Source organism: Gadus morhua, chromosome 16, assembly GCF_902167405.1.
Source record: "Gadus morhua chromosome 16, gadMor3.0, whole genome shotgun sequence".
Taxonomy (NCBI): Eukaryota; Metazoa; Chordata; class Actinopteri; order Gadiformes; family Gadidae; genus Gadus; species Gadus morhua.
The window spans coordinates 27,460,769-27,484,567 of NC_044063.1; the positions used below are offsets into that span (position 1 = coordinate 27,460,769).

The 23,799-nt window shown below is 43.0% G+C and overlaps 1 protein-coding gene across 1 annotated transcript in view; it reads left to right on the forward strand.

The window, feature by feature from the left end:
* The window catches only part of ttn.2 (titin, tandem duplicate 2), a 219,533-nt gene that overhangs the window by 2,416 nt on the left and 193,318 nt on the right, over positions 1 to 23,799 (forward strand). Inside the window, 24 exon segments of the mRNA XM_030381745.1 lie at positions 528 to 731; positions 1,128 to 1,415; positions 7,508 to 7,590; positions 7,703 to 7,917; positions 8,156 to 8,231; positions 8,335 to 8,775; positions 16,453 to 16,680; positions 16,775 to 16,888; positions 17,193 to 17,429; positions 17,797 to 17,850; positions 17,964 to 18,222; positions 18,424 to 18,496; positions 18,614 to 18,784; positions 18,868 to 19,010; positions 19,134 to 19,270; positions 19,349 to 19,576; positions 19,656 to 19,897; positions 19,984 to 20,216; positions 20,307 to 20,471; positions 20,566 to 20,734; positions 20,858 to 22,551; positions 22,646 to 22,927; positions 23,030 to 23,296; positions 23,427 to 23,699. Of these exon segments, the coding sequence (XP_030237605.1) occupies positions 528 to 731; positions 1,128 to 1,415; positions 7,508 to 7,590; positions 7,703 to 7,917; positions 8,156 to 8,231; positions 8,335 to 8,775; positions 16,453 to 16,680; positions 16,775 to 16,888; positions 17,193 to 17,429; positions 17,797 to 17,850; positions 17,964 to 18,222; positions 18,424 to 18,496; positions 18,614 to 18,784; positions 18,868 to 19,010; positions 19,134 to 19,270; positions 19,349 to 19,576; positions 19,656 to 19,897; positions 19,984 to 20,216; positions 20,307 to 20,471; positions 20,566 to 20,734; positions 20,858 to 22,551; positions 22,646 to 22,927; positions 23,030 to 23,296; positions 23,427 to 23,699 (6,276 nt within the window).

The window sequence follows — 23,799 nt, forward strand, 5'->3', positions numbered from 1 at the left end:
TCCAATATAGTAATCTAATTAATCTTTAATCATATTACAATAAATTGAACCAAAATGGAGGATAACATCTGAACGCATACACCTCTTTTTTTTACAAAGTTTAAGCATGGTATAATTTAAATATTTCCCTCTCCATAATACTGATGATCTAGATATGTTTATCGGGTAGAGCTCAAATTTGATGGTAACACTTTACAATAACGGAACATTAATTAACTATTAATTAACATTAATTAGTATTAGTTAATGCAGTAAGAAGCATTTTATAGCATTGGAATAGGGGTTAGGATTTGCATTGTAGTTCAGTTCTTGTTAGTTAGCGTACATTTTGGTATATATATATATATTTATATATGAGTTCTCGAGTTCCTAGCTCTGCCAGACCCATATGTAGTGTGTCTAACTTATTTTGATAGTGTTAAATGCTACGTGGTGGATCGTGCTAACTGGGGGATTATGCTAATGGCGTCTGCTAACTGGTAGATTGTGATAATTGCTCATGCTAACTGATGCCTAATGTCCACCAGGTTCCCCTGTTCCTGAGGTCAGCTGGTTTTGTGATGGCCAGGTCCTTTCTGCTGCCTCTCTTCCCGGCATTCAGATCTCGTTCAGCGATGGCCGCGCTGTTCTGAGGATCCCTGCAGTGACCGCCACACACAGTGGAAGATTTTCTCTGAGAGCCACCAATGGTGCAGGACAAGCCACTAGCACTGCTGAGCTCCTAGTTACAGGTGAGACATGACAAATGTACCACTTCTGAGCTCATAGTTACAGGTGAGACATGACCAACTAGCACTGATGAGCTAGTAGTCACAGGTGAGAAATGAGCAGGTAGTACAGCCGAGCTCCTAGTTACAGGTGAGCCATAAGCAGGTAGCTATGCTGAGCTACTAGTTACAGGTAAGAAATGACCAAGTAGCACTTCTGAGCTACTAGTTACAGGTGAGACGTGACCAAGTAGCACTGCTGAGCTACTAGATACAGGTGAGACATGAGCAGGTAGTACTGCCAAGCAAATAGTTACAGGTGAGACTTGGTAGAATAGAACAGTTTCAACAGGAATTGACTTACTAGAACCAAACATAACCAAATATAGACTTATTAAAATCTCTTCCTTTTGTCAACAGCTGAGACTTCGCCACCCAACTTTATTCAGAGACTTCAGAGTTTGACAGTAAGACAAGGAAGCCAAGTGAGACTGGATGTTCGTGTGACAGGAATCCCTACACCAGTGGTGAAGTTCTCCAGGGAGGGAGCTGAGATACAGAGCTCCCCCGATTTTAAAATTGTTCAAGAAGCAGACCTGTACAGTTTACTGATTGCTAAAGCCCTCCCAGAGGACTCTGGGATGTACTCTGTAAACGCCGCAAACAGCAGTGGAAGAGCTACCTCTACTGCTGAACTCCTGGTTCAAGGTAAGATCATGTGGATGTACTTTTTGTCTTGCTACTGTACTGTCTAACCCCTACCTGCTCCTTAAGGACCTGTCTCTGTACTGTCTAACCCCTACCTGGTCTTTAATGATGTCTCTGTACTGTCCAACCCATACCTGCTGCTTAATGACCTGTCTATGTACTATTTTACCCTTTCTTGCTCCTTGATGACCTGTCTCTGTACTATCCAACCCATACATGCTCTTTAATGACATGTTTCTGTATTCACCATCTCTGTATAACAGTCTAGAATGAGATTCAAGATTCAAGATGGTTTATTTTCATACACACAGCAATTACAGCAGCAGTCGCTGGCAAATAAATTCTTGAGTCTCACTGCAGGGCTCCAAAGTAACTTTTTCAAGGGTAACACTGGTGCCACCTAGCTTTTCATTTAGTAGCACCAAAACAAATTAGGTAGCACCATTTTTTTTTTTTTTTGTGAACGGGAGGCCCTCTTTAGCGATGTTGTAGGCGGTGTTCAACTTGATGATTTTTCTTTATTCTCCGCCGAGCGATTGCTCTCATCTATCCTATTAAATGAGGTGGGGAGGGGCTGGGAGCTTCGTGTGATGCAGCGGCCCCTGCACGTCTTGTGCTTTTGGCTTTCGTTGAGTAATTTTAATGACTGAACTTTGAATTGTGTAGATCCATTTACAAAATGTGTCCTGCCTGAAACGGACAGGCCACATGTCCTGCAGTACACACACCATGGCTTGTCCCTCATATCGTAACCAAGGGAACTGCACCAGCCATTGTTGTTGAAAACTGTACTTTTTTTTTTTCTCTCCACTGCCCCCCGCCTTTTTCGCCAACCTGTCACTGTCGTCTTCAGAAGAAGAATCTGAGATTCTTGTCGCTTCCTCTGCTAACCCTTCTCCACCACCACCAACAACAGTAGGGGTGCAATGGATCACAAAACTCACGGTTCGGATGGTGTCACGGTTTTTGAGTCACGGGTCTGATCATTTTCGGATCAACAACAGCAAAAAAGATAACGAGACAAATGTGACTTTCAATAAAATCTTCAAATGTGTAAAAACAATATAAAGTGAAAAATTAGGTAATAATCCTGCTTCCTTTAAGCATAGTCAATATTTAAAAAAATTGCAATCTAAATAGTAAATAATCACTAACCCTGGATTTACAACTTTAAATTCAGGATGTCTGCATTGCCAGGGGAGAGTTTAGAGTCTACACTCTCCCAAGACAATGCTGCAGACATCCTCATCATTTTTTTTCATCAAGTATGGTAGCGAAATACAGTTTCTGTCGTGTTTTATTTGTCATTTTGTAAATCCATTGATTTCGGTTGGAAGACTCATTGCTCATTGCAAGGGTAATTTCGCTCGGTTCTAGCCCTACTGTTGTGTTGATACGGAGAACCGAGCGAAAAGACTACAACCAAACATAAATATGACCGCTTCCGGTTCCGGTTTCCGGTTCAAAAACAACTTATTTTTTTATCAGCCGATCCGCCGATCACTTGCGTCCCGAACCGTGAGGGTTGATCCGTATGGATCACGGGAAACCCGTGAACCGTTGCACCACTAAACAACAGCCGCATTTGTTTCCTCTGGCACATTTGTACGTGTAGTGTGTGCAGACTAGGGATGAGTCGGTCGCGACCGATTCGTTCACAACGAACGAATTCCGAACGTGAACGACAAGAACTGGTTCCCCAAAACAAGAAGAATTGATTCTTTTTTTTTTAACATAAACCAAAAATATGGTCACGTAAATAAAATATACAAACGAACAGAGCTTCGTCTCCCCGCGACTTATATTGATTGAGTCTACAACGTTCTCAAAGATTCAGCCAATGAGAGGTAGCAATGGTGTTGCAATGGCACCTGGGTAAACAAATGACAAGGCGGTACCGTCGAATATGCGCGCTTTCTCTGTCTGACGTATCTTGGGTCATACCATTCGACGTGGGGCCACTCGTATATCCCCCTACATTTTTTCGAAAATAGACTTGACCTGTAGTCAAGTCTTTGCTCCATTCTACGTCAATTTAAGAACAAACAAAGAAATTAAACTGCAGTTCGTACTTTTTATTTATGACCATGAAAGTTCTGTAATGCCTGAATAATGAAGAATTAAATGTAAAGTAAAATAAAATTATAAATGTGAAACCATGAATGAAATATAGAGTAAGCAAGTGGTATAAATATTGGTGGGACGTTCAGTTATACTTTATAGTATATCTTCTCGATTTTCACGGGGGTTAGAGCCTAGAAATCGTTTAAATTATGCTCACGGCCGTCTCGCGGGGGGGGGGGGGGGGGCAGACACCAAATGACGTAATCTGACGTAACGAACGAATCAAACAAACGAATCGTTATAGTGAACTGAACTGAAAGAACTAGTTCCCGGAAAAGAATCATTTTGCCCATCCCTAGTGCAGACCATAGAAGACTGTAAAAGGTGCAGACAGACAGGCAGGCAGAGACGGAGCGAGAGAGAGTAGTGGACTCGCAGGAATGAGCCAGAAAGTAAGATTTTATTATCAACCTCAACCGAAAGGAGTGGGGAGAGAAAGAAAGAAAAAAAAAAAACGTTTTTTTTTTCAATCGTCCTCCTGCAAGTAGCACCGGAGCGACCTCATTCAATTTTTACTTGCACCTTAAGAAATTAGGTCGCATATGCAACCTAATAGGTCGCACTCTGGAGCCCTGAGTCTCAGGCTCCTTCAACAATGCAAAAGAAAAAGTGTAAGAGAAACGAAAACTGGGCATGAAATAATTAGAATAAAATATAATAATAATAGCTGTAAACAAAATAGAATAATAGAAAAATAGAATTTACATGGAATATAAAAATGTGAAATTAGAATATTTATGTACCGATGTAAAAGAGTTGAGTGGTTATGTAAAATCTATACATCAAATATAATAGTAATAATAAATATAACCACAAGCGGTGATTAACGGGGTCCGAGCAAAATTAAATGTCAAGAACAAACTTATGGAAGATGTATAAATATAACTTGTCATATTAAAGGAAAGATGTTCCACTTATAAACCTGAACTGCAGCCTCATTCACATGGTCAAAATGTATATTGATAAGCACACAACAACCAGAAAACTCAAAGCACACATTTCTCAAGTGAAGTAAGGGCTTTCTTCAAAGCATATACCTGAAAAATCTTTGAAATTCTGGGGAAATTAAACATTTGTAGTCAAGGACAATAAAGGAAGAAATATAAATATGACAGATTTAATTATGAAGGAAAAATGGTTAATGAAGAAGTTCCCCTTAATAGAATAGAATAGAATATCTTTATTGTCATTTTAACAAGTACAACGAAATTAAGTGCAGTCCTTAATGCCATACTGTGTCTTGGCAGTCAGATTCTTGAAAACTGATGAGCCGCAATGTTGATTGCCTTCAGGTGCTGTTCAATGTTGTGTTTCTTAAATCAGGGGCAATGACAGAATGTCATGTTAAGCTTGTTCATAATGCTCTAATCAGGATTCCAACTCTCAACCTAAGGATCACCAGTACACGACATTACCCCGTTGAGCCACTGACATTACTGAACTGCATGAAGCCTCATTCAAGTGGTGTAAATGTCGATTGATAAGCACACAACATCAAGAAAACTCCAATCACACATTTCTCAAGAGAATTAAGGGCATTCTTAAAAGAGTACGGATCTGAAAATGTGCACTGTTAATGGTATACCCCTAATGATAGCCGTATAGTAGTTATACAATAACAAAATGGTCACATAGGCAAAATGGGTTGAGACTGTGGAGATTTGGCTTTTCTATGAAATCGTGGGAAAAGTAAACATTTTTAAAGCAGAAGACCAGGGTGAAAAAGATGCATCTGATTTTAGAGATTAATATGATGAAATAATTTTGAGTCCAGGTCAATCTAGTAAGGAGAAAAAAGTCTAGTTCATGATTTTTTTAAATAGCACCACCTTTGGGTGCAGTACCAGAATTTGGGTTTATGGGTAGTGGGGGGTATTGGTATCCACCTGATAATAGTCATATATTGTTTTATAAAATAACAAAATTGTCATTTAAGAAAGATGGGCTACCTGCTCCGACTTTATTGGCCAATATTTCTCGGGTCAAATGGAACAAAATAAAACAAATTCTGTTCGATGATTTTTGCGAGGCATAGTCTAAAAATGTTATGTGGCGATTTTGGTGAATTTTTTGATTACTTTTGTAGCCTGTTAATCTTTTTATCATGTTTAGCTTTAATAGGAAATTGTGGGGTTTTATAAATGCATTTGATCCTAGAGATTAATATTCTGAAAGAATTTTGAGTCCAGGTCAATCTGGTGAGGAGAAATAAGCCTAATTCATGATTTTTTACAATAGCGCCAACTTTGGCTGCAGTACCACAAATTTGGGTTTATGGGTAGTGGGGGTTACTGATAACCATACCTGAAAATTTCAAGAGTTTTACACTTACGGAATAGGCTGCAGTATGACTTTTACAGAATTTGAGAAAAAAAAAACAACGTTACAGAAACAATAGGGGACCAAGCTGCTTCGCTGCTCGGACCCCTAATTAAAGCTGCAAGCAGCATTTTATGGGTGCCAAGCCTAAAGCAGACCAATAAGACCCTGATAGACCATTAAGACCCTGATCTACCATTAAGTCTGTGACGCAGACAATAAAGATCCTGACGAAGACAATTAAGACCTTTTTGATTGATTCACCTAATATTGATTGGTCTGATTTGGACATCCAGCCGCCTTTATGTTACCGGTTCTGGGTTTCCTAGGAACATTTGCTCAACATGAGGGGAGCCAAATGTCTACAGGATTTAATGACTGTAAGTGAAAGGTGCCAGAAAATATGTCTGCCCAAAGTCTGCATTTTCAGTTAATTGACCTGTCGCTAAGCTCCGCCCTTAGAACGCAGATGAGCCAATGGCATTCCAGCCTCTACTATACTCGGGCATCAGCTCGTACAACTCTGTTGAAAACAACAGGGAGGAGGCATAATATAACAATTTAATGGTGGATTTATGTTGTTTGTGTAAAAAAAAATAAACGTGGTCAAACGATGTGCTTGGGGTACATGTAACACGGACAGTCGGTATCCCGAGAGGCTGCAGCATGGGGTATATTTCATCCCTTTTCCCAAGCCACAACGGGACAAGAAAAAGGGTGTAATGTGGATCAGACTGTGTGGCAGGCCAGAATACCAACTGAATTTAAGCTTGTAACCTTCTGTATGTATTTTAAAGTTTTGAATATACCCCTCCATAGCGTAATGTAGTCCCTTTTGAATGCTCCTGGAAGAAATTAAATATTTTTTCACCCAAAACGTATCCAAAACCTGCTCGGATATACTGTCAGCTGACATTTTTTCATATGTTTTTGTTATCTAGTCTGGTTTGTTTATCCAAGTTCGTCATGGTTACGACGGGGGGTGTGACTTAGCGACAGGTCAATTGTTACCAATCTGGGTAGAATTTGGAGAGGTTACATTCTCAGTTAATTGTTATAGTACTCCCTATTGCCCGATATGGATTCAATTTCGATAGGTTCATCTTGACCCATGCGCCTCTTACTACACCACGTTTGATGATGATTGGGGTACGTTAACTTGATCTTGAGTCAGCCTCTACAGCTGTATAATGTTTTGCGAGCGGCTGTGTAATTCAAACGTGGCGGAATAATAATAACACTAACGATAACAATAGGTTTATAATAATAATAATAATATATAAATTAGATGCAGCATAAACTGGTGTGAAAATGGTGAGCTAAGTAGCTCAGGAGACTTATGGCCGGTGGGATGAAACTGTCCCTGAGTCTGGGGGTGTGTGACCGGATGCTGCGGTTGCGTCTACCAGACAGCAGCAGCTGGAACAGTTGTTTAGCATGAGGCTAACCTTGTAGATGTACTGTTAGTTATCATGAGGCTAACCTTGTAGATGTACGGTTAGTTAGCTTGAGGCTAACCTTGTAGACAAACCTTTAGTTAGCATGAGGATAACCTTGTAGACATACTGTTGGTTAGCATGAGGCTAACCTCGTATACATACTGTTGGTTAGCATGAGGCTAACTGATTAGAGATGTGTATCTGCTACAGGGGAGGATGCTGTGCCCACTAAGAAAACCAAGATGGTGGTGTCCTCTTCTCAGATGGCCTCCTCCCAGACCAGAGTGGAAAGGGTAAGACTTTCTCTGCTTCTTCCCAGTCGCCAGAAGCAACTTCTGGTCCAACTTCCCTAGCTACTGTCACACTTTGCTCCCCAGTTCACTGATTTGGTTTTTTCGTCCTCAGAGAGTTGAGGCTGGTTTCCAGGCCGCCACTATGATGGAGATGCATGTAGAAGGAGGTGGCATGACTCAACGGTTAGCACACAAGACCCCCCCAAGGGTTCCTCCCAAACCCACCTCCAAGTCCCCACCTTCGATGGTCTCCAGGGTAACCGGAGGCCGCCACCAGTCACCTTCACCTGTCCGACACGTGAAGGCCCCTACACCTGCACCTGTCAGGTAATGCATACTAATCAAACAAGCCACGCTGATATCTGCAGCTACAGCTGAATATTTGGCATGCGTTGAAAAGAACACCAACTCTTCTTCCATAACCCACCAGCTGTGCTCCTTGCTGCCACGTCAATATGACAAAGGCAGCATGATGCTGAGGGCGGGGCCACTGGTGATCTGAGCTGTGGATGGTCCTAGTATGAGTACAATGTGTGAGTTAACTAAACATGTTGTTTCTCTGCAGATCTGTGTCTCCATCCGGCAGACCCTCAGTATCCCCCATCAGACCAGTCAGATCTCCTCTCATGACCAGGAAACGGGTGAGAACTGCTTCTTGGAACTTCCAAACTCTTCATTAACTCACATCAATCATAACAACATTACTATCCAACTAGGATGTGATTGGTCCTCTTCTCCATCCAGGTGTCCTCCTCACCGGAGGTCTTGCCCCCGTGGAAACAGGGAGGCTGGGCAACGGGGGTTGCCAGCTACACCAGTATGACGAGCACCTCCACCCACATGCAGGCAGGCTCTGCCCAGATCCAGGCCGGCTCTACCCAGATGCAAGAAGGCTCTGCCCAAATGCAAGCAGGCTCTGCCCATATGCAGACCAGCTCTACCCAGATGCAAGCAGGCTCTGCCCACATGCAGGCCGGCTCCTCCCAGATGCAGACCAGCTCCTCCCAAATGCAGACCAGCTCCTCCCAGATGCAGACCGGCTTATCCCAGATGCAGACCAGCTCCTCCCAGATGCAGACCAGCTCCACCCAGATGCAAACCGGCTCTGCCCACATGCAGATGGAGCAGCAGTGGCAGGGCTCGTATGGCGTCCAGCAGGTTCAGCAGGTTGCTTCACTACAAGAGGTGAGAGAGCATGGAGAAGCGACCAGTGAATGAGTTCATGTGAGCGATAAACATATCGATATACAGGTATAAAAGGAGAGTTGACCCAGATATAGTTGGTCCAGTCCACTGCTTAGGCTAGTAGACCAATCTAGACTTCATACATCTTGGTCAACAGTCCTACTTGTGATGTCTCTAGAGCAGGGATGGGAAACTTTCATGATAAAGAGGGCCACCATTTTTCATCTTCTCCATCAGAGGGCCACATGACCGCGCTCTTCAACTAATCGGATATGAGAGAAGCTACGAAATAATTATTATATTTGTATATATATGTCTGTATGTTACCAACATACATTAATTTCATATTTTCCATGCTCAAATGCATTTTTGTTTTAAAAACAACAGCCTCATGAGTGATTAGTATTATTTTCAGTGCAAATCGCAGTACATCCTCATTCAATGACGGCACAAAATTGAAAACAGTGGCCCAAGATTAAGTGCTACATCTGGCATGGCTTGCTCCAATTCCCCTTTTAGAGTCTCCTTTTTAATGAGATACTTGTGGTTTCGTCTCCTGGTGCACAATAGACTGAATATCAATGTCATTAATTGTGCATCCAATCCGCATCAGATGAACAAGTTGACAGTCATCAGCACAGTCATCCGTGAGCCTGTTCATCTCTTTTGACTTAATGTGCTTCATTTTTGAAAAACAGTTCTCACAAATGTAATTGCTCCCAAACATGCTGGCCATTGAGATAGCAAAATCCCCGAGGAGTGGAAAACATGCCTCTGGTAGCAGTCTCCCAAATGAAATTCCCATCCCATCGCTTGAAAAAACGGATCTGACTGTAGCACGCAGAGTTCGAGCAGCAGAGTTCGAGCTGCGTTTCTGATGGTTGCTCTACGACAGCAGCAGTGAGGGGGTCGGCGAATAGCGCGGAAGCGCTCGTGTAATTATACTGTCGGCGAACAGTATAATTACAATGGCTGACTTATTCAGTTGCAGTTAAAAAAGAAAGTCCGCATTTTTCAAGAAATTATCTATGGGCCGCACTGAGAGAGGATGCAGGCCGCCAGTTGCCATCCCTGCTCTAGAGGGTGATAAGGTCATTTTTATGTGGCTTGTAAAGGCTCAGAAAAGTGGTTATAAAATGAGGTCCCTTTAATATCTCCAAAAAATCAGACAATCCATGGATGTATAAGATTTACAATAAATAATATTAATATCGAATGAAAGGAAGCTCACCTAGATTCTGAAAGTAAAATAATCTGCCACTAACCCTTTTCTGGCCGTACAGTCTGCCCTGACCTCAGCTCATGAGTTGTGGCTCTTGGGTTTAATTATTCTCAGAAGTTAAGCAACCACAACTGAAACTGCTGAAAGATCACACGATAGACTGCCAGCCTTATGTGATGAGTATGCTGCATGTATGTAGGCACAGAAAGGTACACAATGCTATTGTATTGTATTGAATTAAAAAATATATTTTGCCAATGTACTTAGTTGAAGCTTTCTCTTATTTAGGGTTGGATCCATGTCGCATAAGAGAACAATCTGATATCTCTTGTAATATTTATGGATAAATGGAAGTATATTTCAATGGTAAAAAATAATTATAACACGCTACCATTACCCAGCTCAAAATAAAACTTCTGACACATTTTCCCTGTGAGCGTGGCACATGAACGAGGAGACACCCCCTAGGAAGACCAAATTAGCTGGCGTATTTCACTCTGCTATCATACTCTCGAACACTTTTTGGATTGCGTTAAAGTTGTGTGGTATAAGCAGTAGGGTCAGTGGTATGGTTGGGTGATGGTGAGGGTTAACATGCTGTGGAGGTCAGTGGTATGGTTGGGTGCAGTGTTGGGCAAGTTACTTCCAAAATGTAATATATTTCATATTACTAGTTACTTGCATTTGAAAGTAATAAGTTTCTTTACAATATTACCTTCTGTGTAGAGTAATAAGTAATAAGGTACTTATTACTTTCACCAAAATCAACATTCAGGACAAGGCGGATGGGGGGGGCAAACATTAAAGTCTAATGAGGTCTATATTGCATCTGCATGTAGTGTGTACCATGAATAGCTGAATTACAATAATGTTATGATATAGAATAATTAAACAACCAAAACCTTTACACGACAAGACACAAACTCTTTTTCTATGCCTCATTTATTAGCTCCTGAGTTACAAAGTGCAGCCACACAAACATTTAACAAAAAAGTTGGATTCCCATGAAATCAAACATGTTAATAGTTTATACTATTTCAATAATAAAATAAAAGTGCACTTCAAGAATGACGTCTAACAGCCACCAGACAGGGCATGTTTTGTAAGTATTTTAGAACCTGAGCATATATCCTGCCCTCATACTTGCCAACCTTGAGACCTCGAAAATAGGGAGGATTTCCAAACTAAAGTGGGTGGTATGGGGGTCCCCCCCCATAAAATTTCCAGCTTTAAAGACATTGTTTCCCTTATTCTGGTGACTTTAAAATAATAAAACCAACAAAAAAATAAGTAAATTGAAACGTCAATTTTATGTTGAATACATTCATTTAATTTACATTTCATGTCATTACATTTCATATTACATATCAATAAAATTCATATAATTAAATATCATGTTATTATTACATATCATTACAGTTCATATTATTACGTTTAATATTATTTCATATCAATAGATTTGATTTCATTACATTTTACTGACGCTTTTATCTTAGCAACTTCCAATAAGTCTTATGTTATCACGCAAATACACTAGCTTCTAATAAACAAAACTACAAAGTAGGCTACTACATCATGTAAGTCCTACATGTAGGTTAACATGTAGGTTAACATGTAGGTTAACTCTTACAATCACTGCAAATGGGCTGTGAAATTAGCCTATCCCATGTACGCATAGTAAATAGAAAGCTTGGAACATTATCCTTACATGGATTGTTTTGATCATTTTCATTACGAAAAAATAAATGTTTATATGTTTCTAAGGGTATGTTAATGGATTACCTTTCACTATCTGTGTGGCTTTGGTCCTCCCACAGGCATACCTCTTTGCTACATCCGAGTCAGGAAACATGTCCCTTACTGACTTATTTATTTCGTCAGTAAAGCTCAGAGGAATATTATTCTTTGCCACCAACATTGCCATTTTTGTTTCGGCATAGATGACTGCATCTGGGCTCCCTTTCCCCAGCAAACCAGCAATGCTTGGCTGAGACTCTGAAGCAGCTACTGCCTTCTTATGTTTGCCTGTATTGGCATGGTATTTTATGTCCGTCCGACCGCCGTGCTCCACGGAAAAATCTGCAGGGAAAACTTTACAAAGGGCATAGCCAGTACCTTTAAACCTTGTAGTAAGAAAAGCGAACTCCGATTTCCATTCATGATTGAATTTACAAGTGTATTTTTTTGTCTTTTCGGCTCCATTCTCGTCTTCTATGTTGTCTTTTTAAATATTCGGAGGTTTATTCACGAGCGCGGGTAGAATAACAGAAGAAAGAATACTAGAGTAGCGTCAGAGAGACGTCTCTGATTGGTCGCGCCCGCTGTTACCACGGAGCGGCGGTGTCACGTTAAAATTGTACCGGGGGCGAAAATTGTACCGGCCTACGTCATCGTTTGTTTACATCCTGACAACCTGCCTGGCAACAGACGACGCGATGCAGAAAACATGTTTCCAAACGACAAAATAACATAATACAGATAGCGGATCGCTATCTGTATTATGATAGATAGCGATAACACTTGTTTTTACTTTATATTTGTATTGTATTTAATTGTTTAATCAAAACAATAAAAAAAATTAACCGGGAAACAGGCGATCGCGTCAAATGACGCGTCAAATCACGTAGGAAGGTTCTTGAACATTCTAGACTATGAAACCTGCTTAAAACACTCAGTTTACTAGCTAAATTCGATTAAACAATTCAATACAATACAAATATAAAGTAAAAACAAGTGTTATCTAGCGATCCGTTATCTGTATTATGTTTCAAGAACCCTCCTACGTCATTTGATGCGATCGCCCGTTTCGCGGGCAAAACATTTGTCATTTGATGCGATCGCCCGTTTCGCGGGCAATTTTTTTTATTGTTTCGATTAAACAATTAAATACAATACAAATATAAAGTAAAAACAAGTGTTATCGCTATCTATCATAATACAGATAGCGATCCGCTATCTGTATTATGTTATTTCGTCATTTGGAAACATGTTTTCTGCATCGCGTCGTCTGTTGCCGGGCAGGTTGTCAGGATGTAAACAAACGATGACGTAGGCCGGTACAATTTTCGCCCCCGGTACAATTTTAACGTGAAAGCGGCAAACGTCTCAGGTTGTTGAACAGGTTGTTGTGATGATAACGAAAGTGGGGAGAAAGGGAGACATGAAATCTTGTCAGAAATCAGGAGAATTGCGGGAGATTTTTTACAGCGGGAGGAAAACGGGAGAGGATAGTGAATATCGGGAGTCTCCCGGGAATATCGGGAGGGTTGGCAAGTATGCCTGCCCTGAAATAGCAGTAAATAGCAGTAATAAAAAAGAGCATGAGAACAGCATAAATAATGAAACACATTCAACATTTCAGTCCCACAGAGACTTTACAAGGAACTTATGCTTAGAGCCTATTAATGTTTTGGTTAGGACCAAACAACAAAGTCTTAATAGACAAAATATACAGCCAAACAAGGGCTGGAGTTTGTGTGGCTCGGATTGTAACCAAGCCCCCAGGAACACTGCATACTTCCGCAATCCACCAGTGCTCAGCGGCCAAGCCTGGTATTGCAGCTGTTTAAGCGGGCTGTGGACGGGTCCCTCAAATCATGGGACCCAGAAGTAGATATCTCCGTTCACTCCAATACAAGTGGGGAACAGGAATGTGTCTCCGCAAAAAATGTCTGGATATCAATCAAAGGCTCATAATTACCTTAAATGCCATGTCCTCAAAACGCCACCTCAAGCGTTTTATTAGCCGTTATCTTGCTGGGGAAGAGGGGTGTGCAGCTGAAAGGAGTCGTAGTGAAACAAATGGCATCCGAGCCTAGTTCAGTGCTCCGTTAACGTGTCCGATTTTTGGACTGGTTCATCTGCTGCTCAATAACTCTCACGGTCCTCTGCTTGCGATCATTGTGATTCATCATGTATTGATCCATTTATTTAAAAGATCCAACGACAAAGAACAGGTGCATTACGGTATCATTTTATATTGTTGTTGGACCGGAGTGGGGGGATGGGCACGCATGCGTTCTATATTTCTGCATCCGGTATGTCACGGACTAGGCCACGTGTCTTGGCCCCATAACCCGGAAGCAAATCGCTCCTGTATGTTACCCTGCGCCACTGAGCAGTTTGTATATGAATGAATGGGCGGCCACTTTCCAGTCTGTGGTCCATCCTTTATTATGTGTCCATGACTGTAACGCGTTACCGGACTCAGTAACTGTAATAATATTACCGAAATATAGTTAGTAATGCGTTATATTACTCCGTTACTGCCTAAATGTAATATATTACGGTAACGTGCTACTTTTGCAACGCGTACGCCCAACACTGGTTGGGTGGTGGTGAGGGTTACCATAATGTGGAGGTCAGTGGAATGGTTGGTTGATGATGAGGATTACATGCTGTTTGTGGAGGTCAGTGGTATGGTTGGGTGGTGGTGAGGGTTGACATGCGGTGGAGGTCAGTGGTATGGTTGGGTGGTGGTGAGGTTTACATGCTGTGTGTGGAGGTCAGTGGTATGGTTGGGTGGTGGTGAGGGTTAACATACGGTGGAGGTCAGCGGTATGGTTGGGTGGTGAGTTGGGCTCCCAGGACGGTGGGAGAGTGGCGTGACCATGGTGGACCATGTTGCTAGCCAGTGTTGTGCAAGTTCACACTTCACAAGAGCTAGCACAAAGTTCAGTTCACATAGTTTAAAATGAACTAGTTCATGTTCAAAGTTCACAATTTTGAATTTTGAACTAAGTTCACAGTCCCAGAAAATAAAATCATCTTCATCATCTCATCTTCATCCGCTTATCCGGGGTCGGGTCGTGGTGGGAGCAGCTCAAGTAGGGGGCCCCAGACTTCCCTTTCCCACATTGACCAGCTCTGACGGGGGGATTCCGAGGCGTTCCCAGGCCAGTGTTGAGATATAATCTCTCCACCTAGTCCTGGGTCTTCCCCGAGGTCTCCTCCCCACTGGACGTGCCTGAAACACCTCCCAAGGGAGGCGCCCAGTGGGCATCCTTACCAGATGCCCGAACCACCTCAGCTGACTCCTTTCTAAGTAAAGGAGCAGGGGCTCTAATCCGAGTTCCTCATGGATGGCTGAGCTTCTCACCCTATCCCTAAGGGAGACGCCAGCCACCCTTCTGAGAAAACTCATCTCGGCCGCTTGTACCCGCGATCTCGTCCTTTCGGTCATCACCCAACCCTCATGACCATAGGTGAGGATAGGAACGAAGATCGACCGGTAGATTGAGAGCTTTGCCTTGCGGCTCAGCTCTCTTTTCGTAACAACGGTGCGGTAAAGCAAACGCAATACCGCCCCCGCTGCTCCGATTCTGCGGCCAATCTCACGCTCCATCGTACCCTCACTCGCGAACAAGACCACGAGGTACTTGAACTCCCTCAGAAAATAAACTGTTAATTAATTTCTTCTTTCATTATTCTATTCTCTTTCAGTATAACCTCCTCCCACCCATCCAGCCCCAGCCCCCCAAATCATTAACACTGCCCAAACTAAATTAATTACTGTATACTACTAAAGTATCAAGATTACTTTTTAAAGCCAAGAAAAAACATTGCAAGTATGTAACAATGTGTCATATTATGCAGAAAGTGCATAATATGACCTTTATAAATGTGGTTAGTTTGACTTGGGTGGAGGAACTCTGTGACTATTGGCTTGAGGCTTATCCTTCTTGTGATGATCGTCATTAGGTCGCAAAATTTCCCGAGAGTGGTCAGATTTTTCAATTAGATGTCTTTTTAAATTCGTTGTCGATGTGGTTCATCTGACATGTTTCCTCAGACAACGGGGGGTATAACTTGCATAAAAATAAGTGTTTTTTACTGTTCAAATCTGTAGTCGTTTGTTCATAAAACTCTTCCCTATATTCATATGCACTTTTGGCTTCAGCGGTACGTGCCACAATGGTGTCATTGTTTTTAGAAGCCATGCTGGCGGCTGGTTACAGTTAATCCTCGGCTGCCGGTAAACAGTGCGTGAGCATCGTTCACTATGGCGAAAGTGAACGACGCTCGCGTACACGTTCAACCAGCCTCTCGTTGTGAAAATGTCCCTATACAAGAGGTGCAGGTTGTTTGGAGATCTAGCGAAAACCACCACCACATCCATAACCCCCTCCCCGACATATGACTTCCTCCTCCATCCGTTTTATGATGTAGAGCAACTTTCACGAAGAAATCACAACTTGAACGGCTCAAAGATCAAATGATAGTCTGCCAGCTATGGATAAGTTGTTTTTTTGTGGACATATAGAAGTAAATTATACGCTATTGTATTTTATTGAATTTGAAACCTAACATCGACCTATGTATGTATACACTAATCAACACAATGTCATAGATGCACTGAGATCTATGTGCTGTATCCATCCAGCTGATGATGATGTTGCCATAGATACTGTGATATCTATGTGCTGTATCCAACAAGCTGCTTGTTCTGTCTCCAGGGGGAGGGAGTTGGAAGAGCGGGGGCAGTGGCCACAGTGATGGCTGCTGTTGACCTAGCTCGTGTTCGTCAGCCTTTGCATGTGGAGCAATCTGGAGCTGAAGAGGAGCATGTTGTCTTACAGCTGCAGGCTGCAACTGAAGCTGCAGAGACGCATGTTAGAATGACAGCTGCCCAGTCATCTGCTGTCAGTACAACATCAGAGCAACATACATCTAACATCTCCCAGGTGGGGCGGCGTCCTTGTCAAAGCTTTCCAGATGTTTCAAATGAGGTATGATACTTCTTGACCACTTAACCCTGAACTGTGTCGGTCACTTTAGATTCACAGAACCACAGAACACAGCAGCCAGGGGGAAACAGCTTCAACACCATCCCCTCTTCCAAAGTTTACCGTTTCTAAAGTTAATGTTCCTAAACATGACTCTAGCTATGAGGTAAGGCGCTATAGGCCAATGATTTCAAACTAAATCACCATCCATCGTAAAAAATTATAGTGTGATGTGCAATTAAAATATCAACTAGGATATCACAGAAATAACACGTCATTTTGTCCTATCATTTCCTAATACCACCTTTATATTGAAAATTCCTTTTAATTGGTTACCAAAACAACGAAATAGCTTTCGGCCATTTACCATGAAACAGGTTGGCAGTGCTGTCAGCTTCTGATGTTCAACCTGCTCTGAGGTGCTTTTCTCTGGTTGACATTAGTAACACTGTTCTCCCCGGGTCGGTCAGGTCTCGCGGGCAGGCTCTGCCATCTCCTCTCTGCAGAAAGACTTATCCGCCCACTCAACCACTAGAATGATCATCAAAGCAGTCAAGTCTCCCAGTCCTTCTCGTAGGGTTGTGGAGACACGCGTGACCCCCAAGGCCTCTCCTCCACCCTTTAGAGACCCCCAATACCACTCTGAGGTTCACTTACAGGCTGGGCTGACGGTGGCCCAGGAGGAATTTGAGGACTGGGAGCCTCAGGTTGGTACTGTGCTCCACCCTCCCCAGCACCCTCCTACCCTCCTCTGTTCGGCTGTACACACCTTGGTTAACGCCTCCACTGCCAAAGCCAATCAGAGAACCCCTCTTCCTTCACAAATCATCTGCTTCATTAAAGACCCGTCTCCCATGGCAACACTTCTAACTTTGCAACCCGTCTGCTAAGACAACCTTTGTTCCATCTTCCCTCTCATTTTCTTCCTTTTTTCTGAACGTCTCGTCTTCTTTGTCATCGTTTCTTTGGCTTCCATTCACGCCTGTACCAACAGACCTGAAACAAGAAAGTCATTCTGAACCAGCTCACTAACCAATTAACTCATTGGTCTTGTTTGTTCTTGTCTCTCTCCAGGAGGCTGCCCTGGTCCCAACTCAGGATCCAGTCACTCCTCCTAGAGTTGTTGCTGTAAGTTTCAATACAATAAGAATACATTTATTATGAGATCTATTACACTTTTGCAAAATAATGATCAATCAGTGGCGTGAATGCTGAAGCCATTCCTCTGGTCTTTAACGTAGATGTTAAAGAACCTGACTGTTACGGAGGGCGAGACTGTGGCTCTAGAGTGCCAGATCACTGCTCATCCCAGCCCGGTCATCATGTGGTTCAGAGAGGACTACAAGATCGAGAGTTCCATTGACTTCCAGATCAGCTATGAGAATGGATTAGCCCGTCTGGTGATCCGTGAAGCCTTTGCTGAAGATAGCGGCCGCTTCACCTGCACGGCAACCAGCGAGGCTGGAACAGTCAGCACGTCCTGCTATCTGCTCGTCAAAGGTACTAGTTTTTGCTACTAGTTACAATCTACTGAAAAGTCGAGCTGAAGCTTTCATCTTTCCTGTTCCCTAATGCAATAACAATTAAAGACGTATGTAAGATTATGTTTGGCAATATTATTTTACTATAGGCAACAAGGCTACAAGGTTTGACAGTTTACAGTATTGAAAGCAACAAAAATCTTGTTGTCAATTCTTTCAGTGTCAGAAGATATTGAGAGCAGAGAAGAAACTACATCCGTCGTTTCAGAACTTGGAATCACACAAGAGAAAACGTAAGTTACGGTTTATGCTTCTGGTACTTAATCAACGTTTCCAATTAAATATATTCCCTGAGGCAACTTGTTTGACCAGAAATTAGTACCATCTCTTAATGTAAAATGTCCTGGCAGTGTTGACGTTGAGACAGACAGAACATCAGCTGCACCGTTCTTCATCAAGAAGCCCAGTGTCCAGAGGCTGGTGGAGGGAGGGAGTGTGGTGTTTGAATGCCAGGTCGGAGGAAGTCCCAAACCACAAATTATCTGGAAGAAGACTGGCATGCCCCTCACTACCGGATACAGGTAGATTCCCAAACACTTTACCTTTGTTCCCATCTGCCGGATTATGACTTTATGCATAATAATCTGCCCAATATCCTGTTCAGATATAAAGTAGCCTACAAGAAGGAGTCAGGACAATGCAGATTGGAGATCTCCATGACCTTTGCTGATGATGCAGGAGATTACTCAATTTTTGCCAAGAACCAGCTTGGAGAAGCCTCAGCTTCAGCGACTCTGCTGGAGGAAGGTAGGTCATCATTCAATACCTTAAGCACAGGTTGCAGGCTTGCCCACTGGCTATCTTTTGAGGTTGTTCCATCGTATCTGTAGATGTTATGTTTGAACAGCTGTCTTCTCTTGATGTCTATAGAGGAATATGATGCCTACATGAAGCAGTATGATGTGACTTACAAATCGGAAGAGGTGCAGGGGCCCACATTGGTCGTGAGCCAGTACGAGATGGAACAGAGGAGAATGACCACCCCTACGAGCTTCGTCTCAGAAACGGTACTTCCTAATACTTCAGTTGACTCTAATGTCTGAAAGGATCTATGCAATGCCAGGCTAATCCTACTTATATTTCAGGAATTCCATATATCTGCATTTGAGGAGAGGATCATCCAGGAGATTGAGCTCCGGATCATGACGATTACCTATCAACACATTGTGACAGAGGATGGAGAACTAATAGTCACCGCAGTAGAACACGAAGCCTTGCAGCCAACATTTGCCACACTAGTCAAAAACTACAGGATCATGGAGGGAATGGGAGTCACGTTCCACTGTAAAATGGATGGAGTCCCACTTCCCAAGGTAAAAAGGAAAATGCTCATTTTGAAGAAGGCTCAATAAGAATGTACCAGAATTCTTAGACCTTTTTTTCCGTCAACAGATTGCATGGTACAAGGATGGCAACCGTCTTCAACATGGCGGCCGTTATCAGATGGAGGTCCTTCAGGATGGCAGAGCAAGCCTTCGTCTGCCTGTGGTGCTTCCAGAGGATGAGGGCGTTTACACCGCCTTCGCCAGCAACATGAAGGGTAATGCTGTAAGCTCTGGGAAGCTGTATGTGGAACCCTCTGGGGCAACAACACCTCAAAGATACACCCCCCAGCCTGCGATGCAGAGATTTAGGTATGTTGGCAGAGAAGAGATGAATTGCGGTAAAGCTTTCTTTCTTTGAATATGATGGTACTTATGAATGTCCTATATTTTCCCAGGTCTACATCCCCTCGTTCTATGAGTCGCTCCCCTGGCCGTTCTGCCAGCCGCTCTCCTGCTCGTTCTCCGGCTCGCAGGCTTGATGAGACGGACGAAGCTCAGCTGGAGAGACTCTACAAACCTGTCTTTGTTCTGAAGCCTTCCTCATGTAAATGCGCTGAGGGGCAGACTGCCAGATTTGACCTGAAGGTTGTCGGAAGGCCGATGCCTGAAACATACTGGTTCCACAATGGTAATGAAAACAAACAAATTTGAACATAAATTATAATCGTGCCGGTAATGAAACCCACTTTTGAATATAAACGTATCCTCTTCTACACAGGTCATCAAGTTGTCAATGACTTCACCCACAAGATTGTTGTTAAAGAAGATGGAACACAGTCTCTGATCATTGTAACAGCCATGCCTCACGATTCTGGAGAATGGACAGTTGTTGCTCAGAATAGAGCTGGAAAGTCCTCAGTCTCCATCACTTTGAGTGTCGATGGTAAGATTTTAGGTCAATTACAGATGAAAAATATTTTTTGACAAACGAGAGGGATAAAAAATATGATGCAATGAATGTCCTTAAACATCCACAGCTAAAGAAAGCCTGGCACGTCCCCAGTTCACTGAGAAACTGAAGAACATCAGTGTGAAGCAGGGCACTCTTGTGGAGTTGGCTGTCAGGGCCATCGGAAACCCCATTCCTGATATTGTCTGGCTGAAAAACAGTGATATTATTTCCCCACACAAATACCCACACATCAAGTAAGTAATTTAGCTGATATTTAACTCCATTGTTTTACAATTATTAGAATTGAAGGAAAGATTTTTCAGGGAATATATGGATAAGGCAAATACATTTCACTAATTAGTTTAAATGTCTCTTAGGATCGAGGGTACTAAAGGAGAGGCCAAAGTCCAGATCACTTCATCAGCTGGATCTGACAGTGCCTGGTACACAGCTACAGCCATCAACAAGGCTGGAAGAGATACCACTCGCTGTAAAGTCAATGTTGAGGTAGACTCTGCAATGCGTGAACCAGAGAGGAAGCTGATTATAACCAAAGGAACCTACAAGGCTAAAGATATTGCTGCTCCTGAATTGGAGCCCCTTCATCAACGTTATGGCCAAGACCAATGGGAGGAGGGAGACCTTTATGACAAAGAGAAGCAGCAGAAACCACAGTTCAAGAAGAAGCTGACTTCTGTCCGAATGAAGCGTTTTGGGCCAGCTCATTTTGAGTGCAGACTGACTCCTATTGGTGACCCCACAATGGTAGTTGAGTGGCTACACGATGGCAAACCTCTTGATGCTGCCAATAGGCTGCGCATGGTCAATGAGTTTGGCTATTGCAGTCTTGACTATGAAGTTGCTTACGCAAGAGACAGCGGTGTTATTACCTGCAGAGCTACAAACAAATTTGGAGTTGATCAAACTTCTGCCACCCTCATTGTTAAGGATGAGAAAGGCCTTGTTGAAGATTCACAGCTTCCTGACGGAAGGAGGGGAACACACAGAAGTGATGAGATGGAGCGCATGGCTCATGAGGGAGGACCCACCGGTGTCAGTACTGATGAGGAGAAAGAGAAGACAAAACCTGACATTGTTTTGGTTCCAGATCCAGCAAGAGTTCTTGAAGGAGAAACGGCGAGATTCCGTTGCAGAGTGACTGGTTATCCAACACCCAAGGTAAACTGGTACCTTAACGGACAACTTATTCGCAAGAGTAAGAGATACAGACTGCGTTATGATGGCATTTACTACCTGGAGATAGTGGATGTCAAAGTTTATGATTCAGGACAGGTCAAGGTGGTTGCTGATAGTCCTCTAGGCTCAACAGAACATGTTGTGAAGATAGAAATCACGCAGAGAGAGGACTTCAGGTCCGTACTCCGACGTGCACCTGACACTAAAACCGCAGAGTCCAAAGAGTCTGCAGGACCCGGCTTTGACATCATGAAAGTTGACAGACCTAGTGAGAGCTCCCAGTTGAAAGAGGTCGTCAAACTGAAGAAGACCCAGAGAGTTGTCCACGAGAAAACCTCAGAGGAGTCGGATGAACTGAAGAGCAAGTTCAAGCGCAGAACAGAGGAAGGATTCTATGAGTCAATATCTGCTGTGGAGTTCAAGTCTCGCAGGAAGGATGAGTCTTATGAGGACCTACTGAAGAAGACAAAAGAAGACCTGCTTCACCGCCTGCGGGAAAAAGAAGAGGCAGAGAGAAAGCTTCTAGAGGAACAGGGGAACGTGACCATCCCCACCTTCAAACCAGAGAGGATTCAGCTTTCTCCCAGCATGGAAGCTCCCAAGATCCTGGAGCGTATTACTAGCAAGACCGTTGCGCCGATGGACGAGGTTCAATTCCGAGTCAGGGTTGTCGGACGACCAGAACCCGAATGTCAGTGGTTCAAGAACGGCATTCAGCTTGAGAAGTCAGAACGTATATACTGGTACTGGCCTGAGGACCACGTTTGTGAGCTGGTGATAAGGGATGTGACTGCAGAAGATTCGGCCAGTATCATGGTCAAAGCCCTGAATGTAGCAGGGGAAGCTTCAAGCCATGCTTTTCTGCTTGTGCAAGGTATAGTGATGGTTATTTTCAGAAACAGAAACATGCTGTATTATTCAGTGTTTTATTGAAATTGAAAATATTAATTTTTCATTCCTCATTACAGGCACGGCAACAGTAAATTTCACTCAAACTCTAGAAGATGTAACTGCTAATGAAAAGGACACAATGGTAACCTTTGAGTGTGAAACCAACGAGCCTTTCATCAAGGTTAAATGGATAAAAAACAACATGGATATCTTCTCTGGAGACAAATACCGGATGCACTCTGACAGAAAGGTCCACTTCCTGTCCGTTCTGGTCATCGAGATGAAAGACGATGCAGAGTACAGCTGTGTTGTAATAGATGACGAGTGCATCAGGACCAGTTCAAGACTCCATGTTGAAGGTATGCTTCGACTTATTCTTTGTCCTTGGTGTGGAGAGTTATTAAAGAAACCAGTAGTTATTTAGAAGATTATTCCTTACGCTACCAACATCTGATGTTCAGGTGCTGCTCTGGAGCTCACCAAGATGTTGGAGAACATTGAAGTTCCTGAGACCTACGCTGGAGAGTTTGAGGTGGAGCTGTCCCGTGAAGATGCTGAGGGAACGTGGTATTTTGGAGACAACGAGATCTCTAGTAGCAGCAAATATTCCATGTCCTCCCGTCGTGGAAGACACTCTCTGTCAGTCAAGGATGTAAAGAAAGAGGACCAGGGGAAATACACCTTTGTCTGTGGAGATCTGAGGACTTGTGCCTCCTTGAAGATGAAATGTAAGCAGACTAATTTCCTTAATTTCACAGAGATTTCACATGTGTTTCAACTTCAGATTTCTTGTGTTCGGATGCAGTTGTTTGTGATTAACTTGAGTCTAATTAGTAGTATCAATGTCTATGTCCTCAGTGCGCCCTGTGACGCTGATGCAGCCCCTGAGTGACCTGACTGTCTGTGAAGGAGACATTGCCCAGCTGGAGGTGAAGTTCTCCCAGGAGAACGTTGAAGGAACTTGGATGAAGAACGGCCAGGTCTTTTCGGCCTCAGACAGTGTCCACATGGTTATTGACAAACTGGTGCACAAGCTGCTGCTGGAGAATGTCACCAGAGACAATGCTGCGGTCTATTCCTTCCTGGTTCCTGCCCAAAACATCTCCACCTCTGGAAAACTCAGTGTTCAGAGTAAGGAATATAAATCGTACAACCTGTACATCCAAATAACCTAATATACTCAATTCTATCTACCACTGTTGTTTAATGTTATTCTAACGAAGCGTAATAG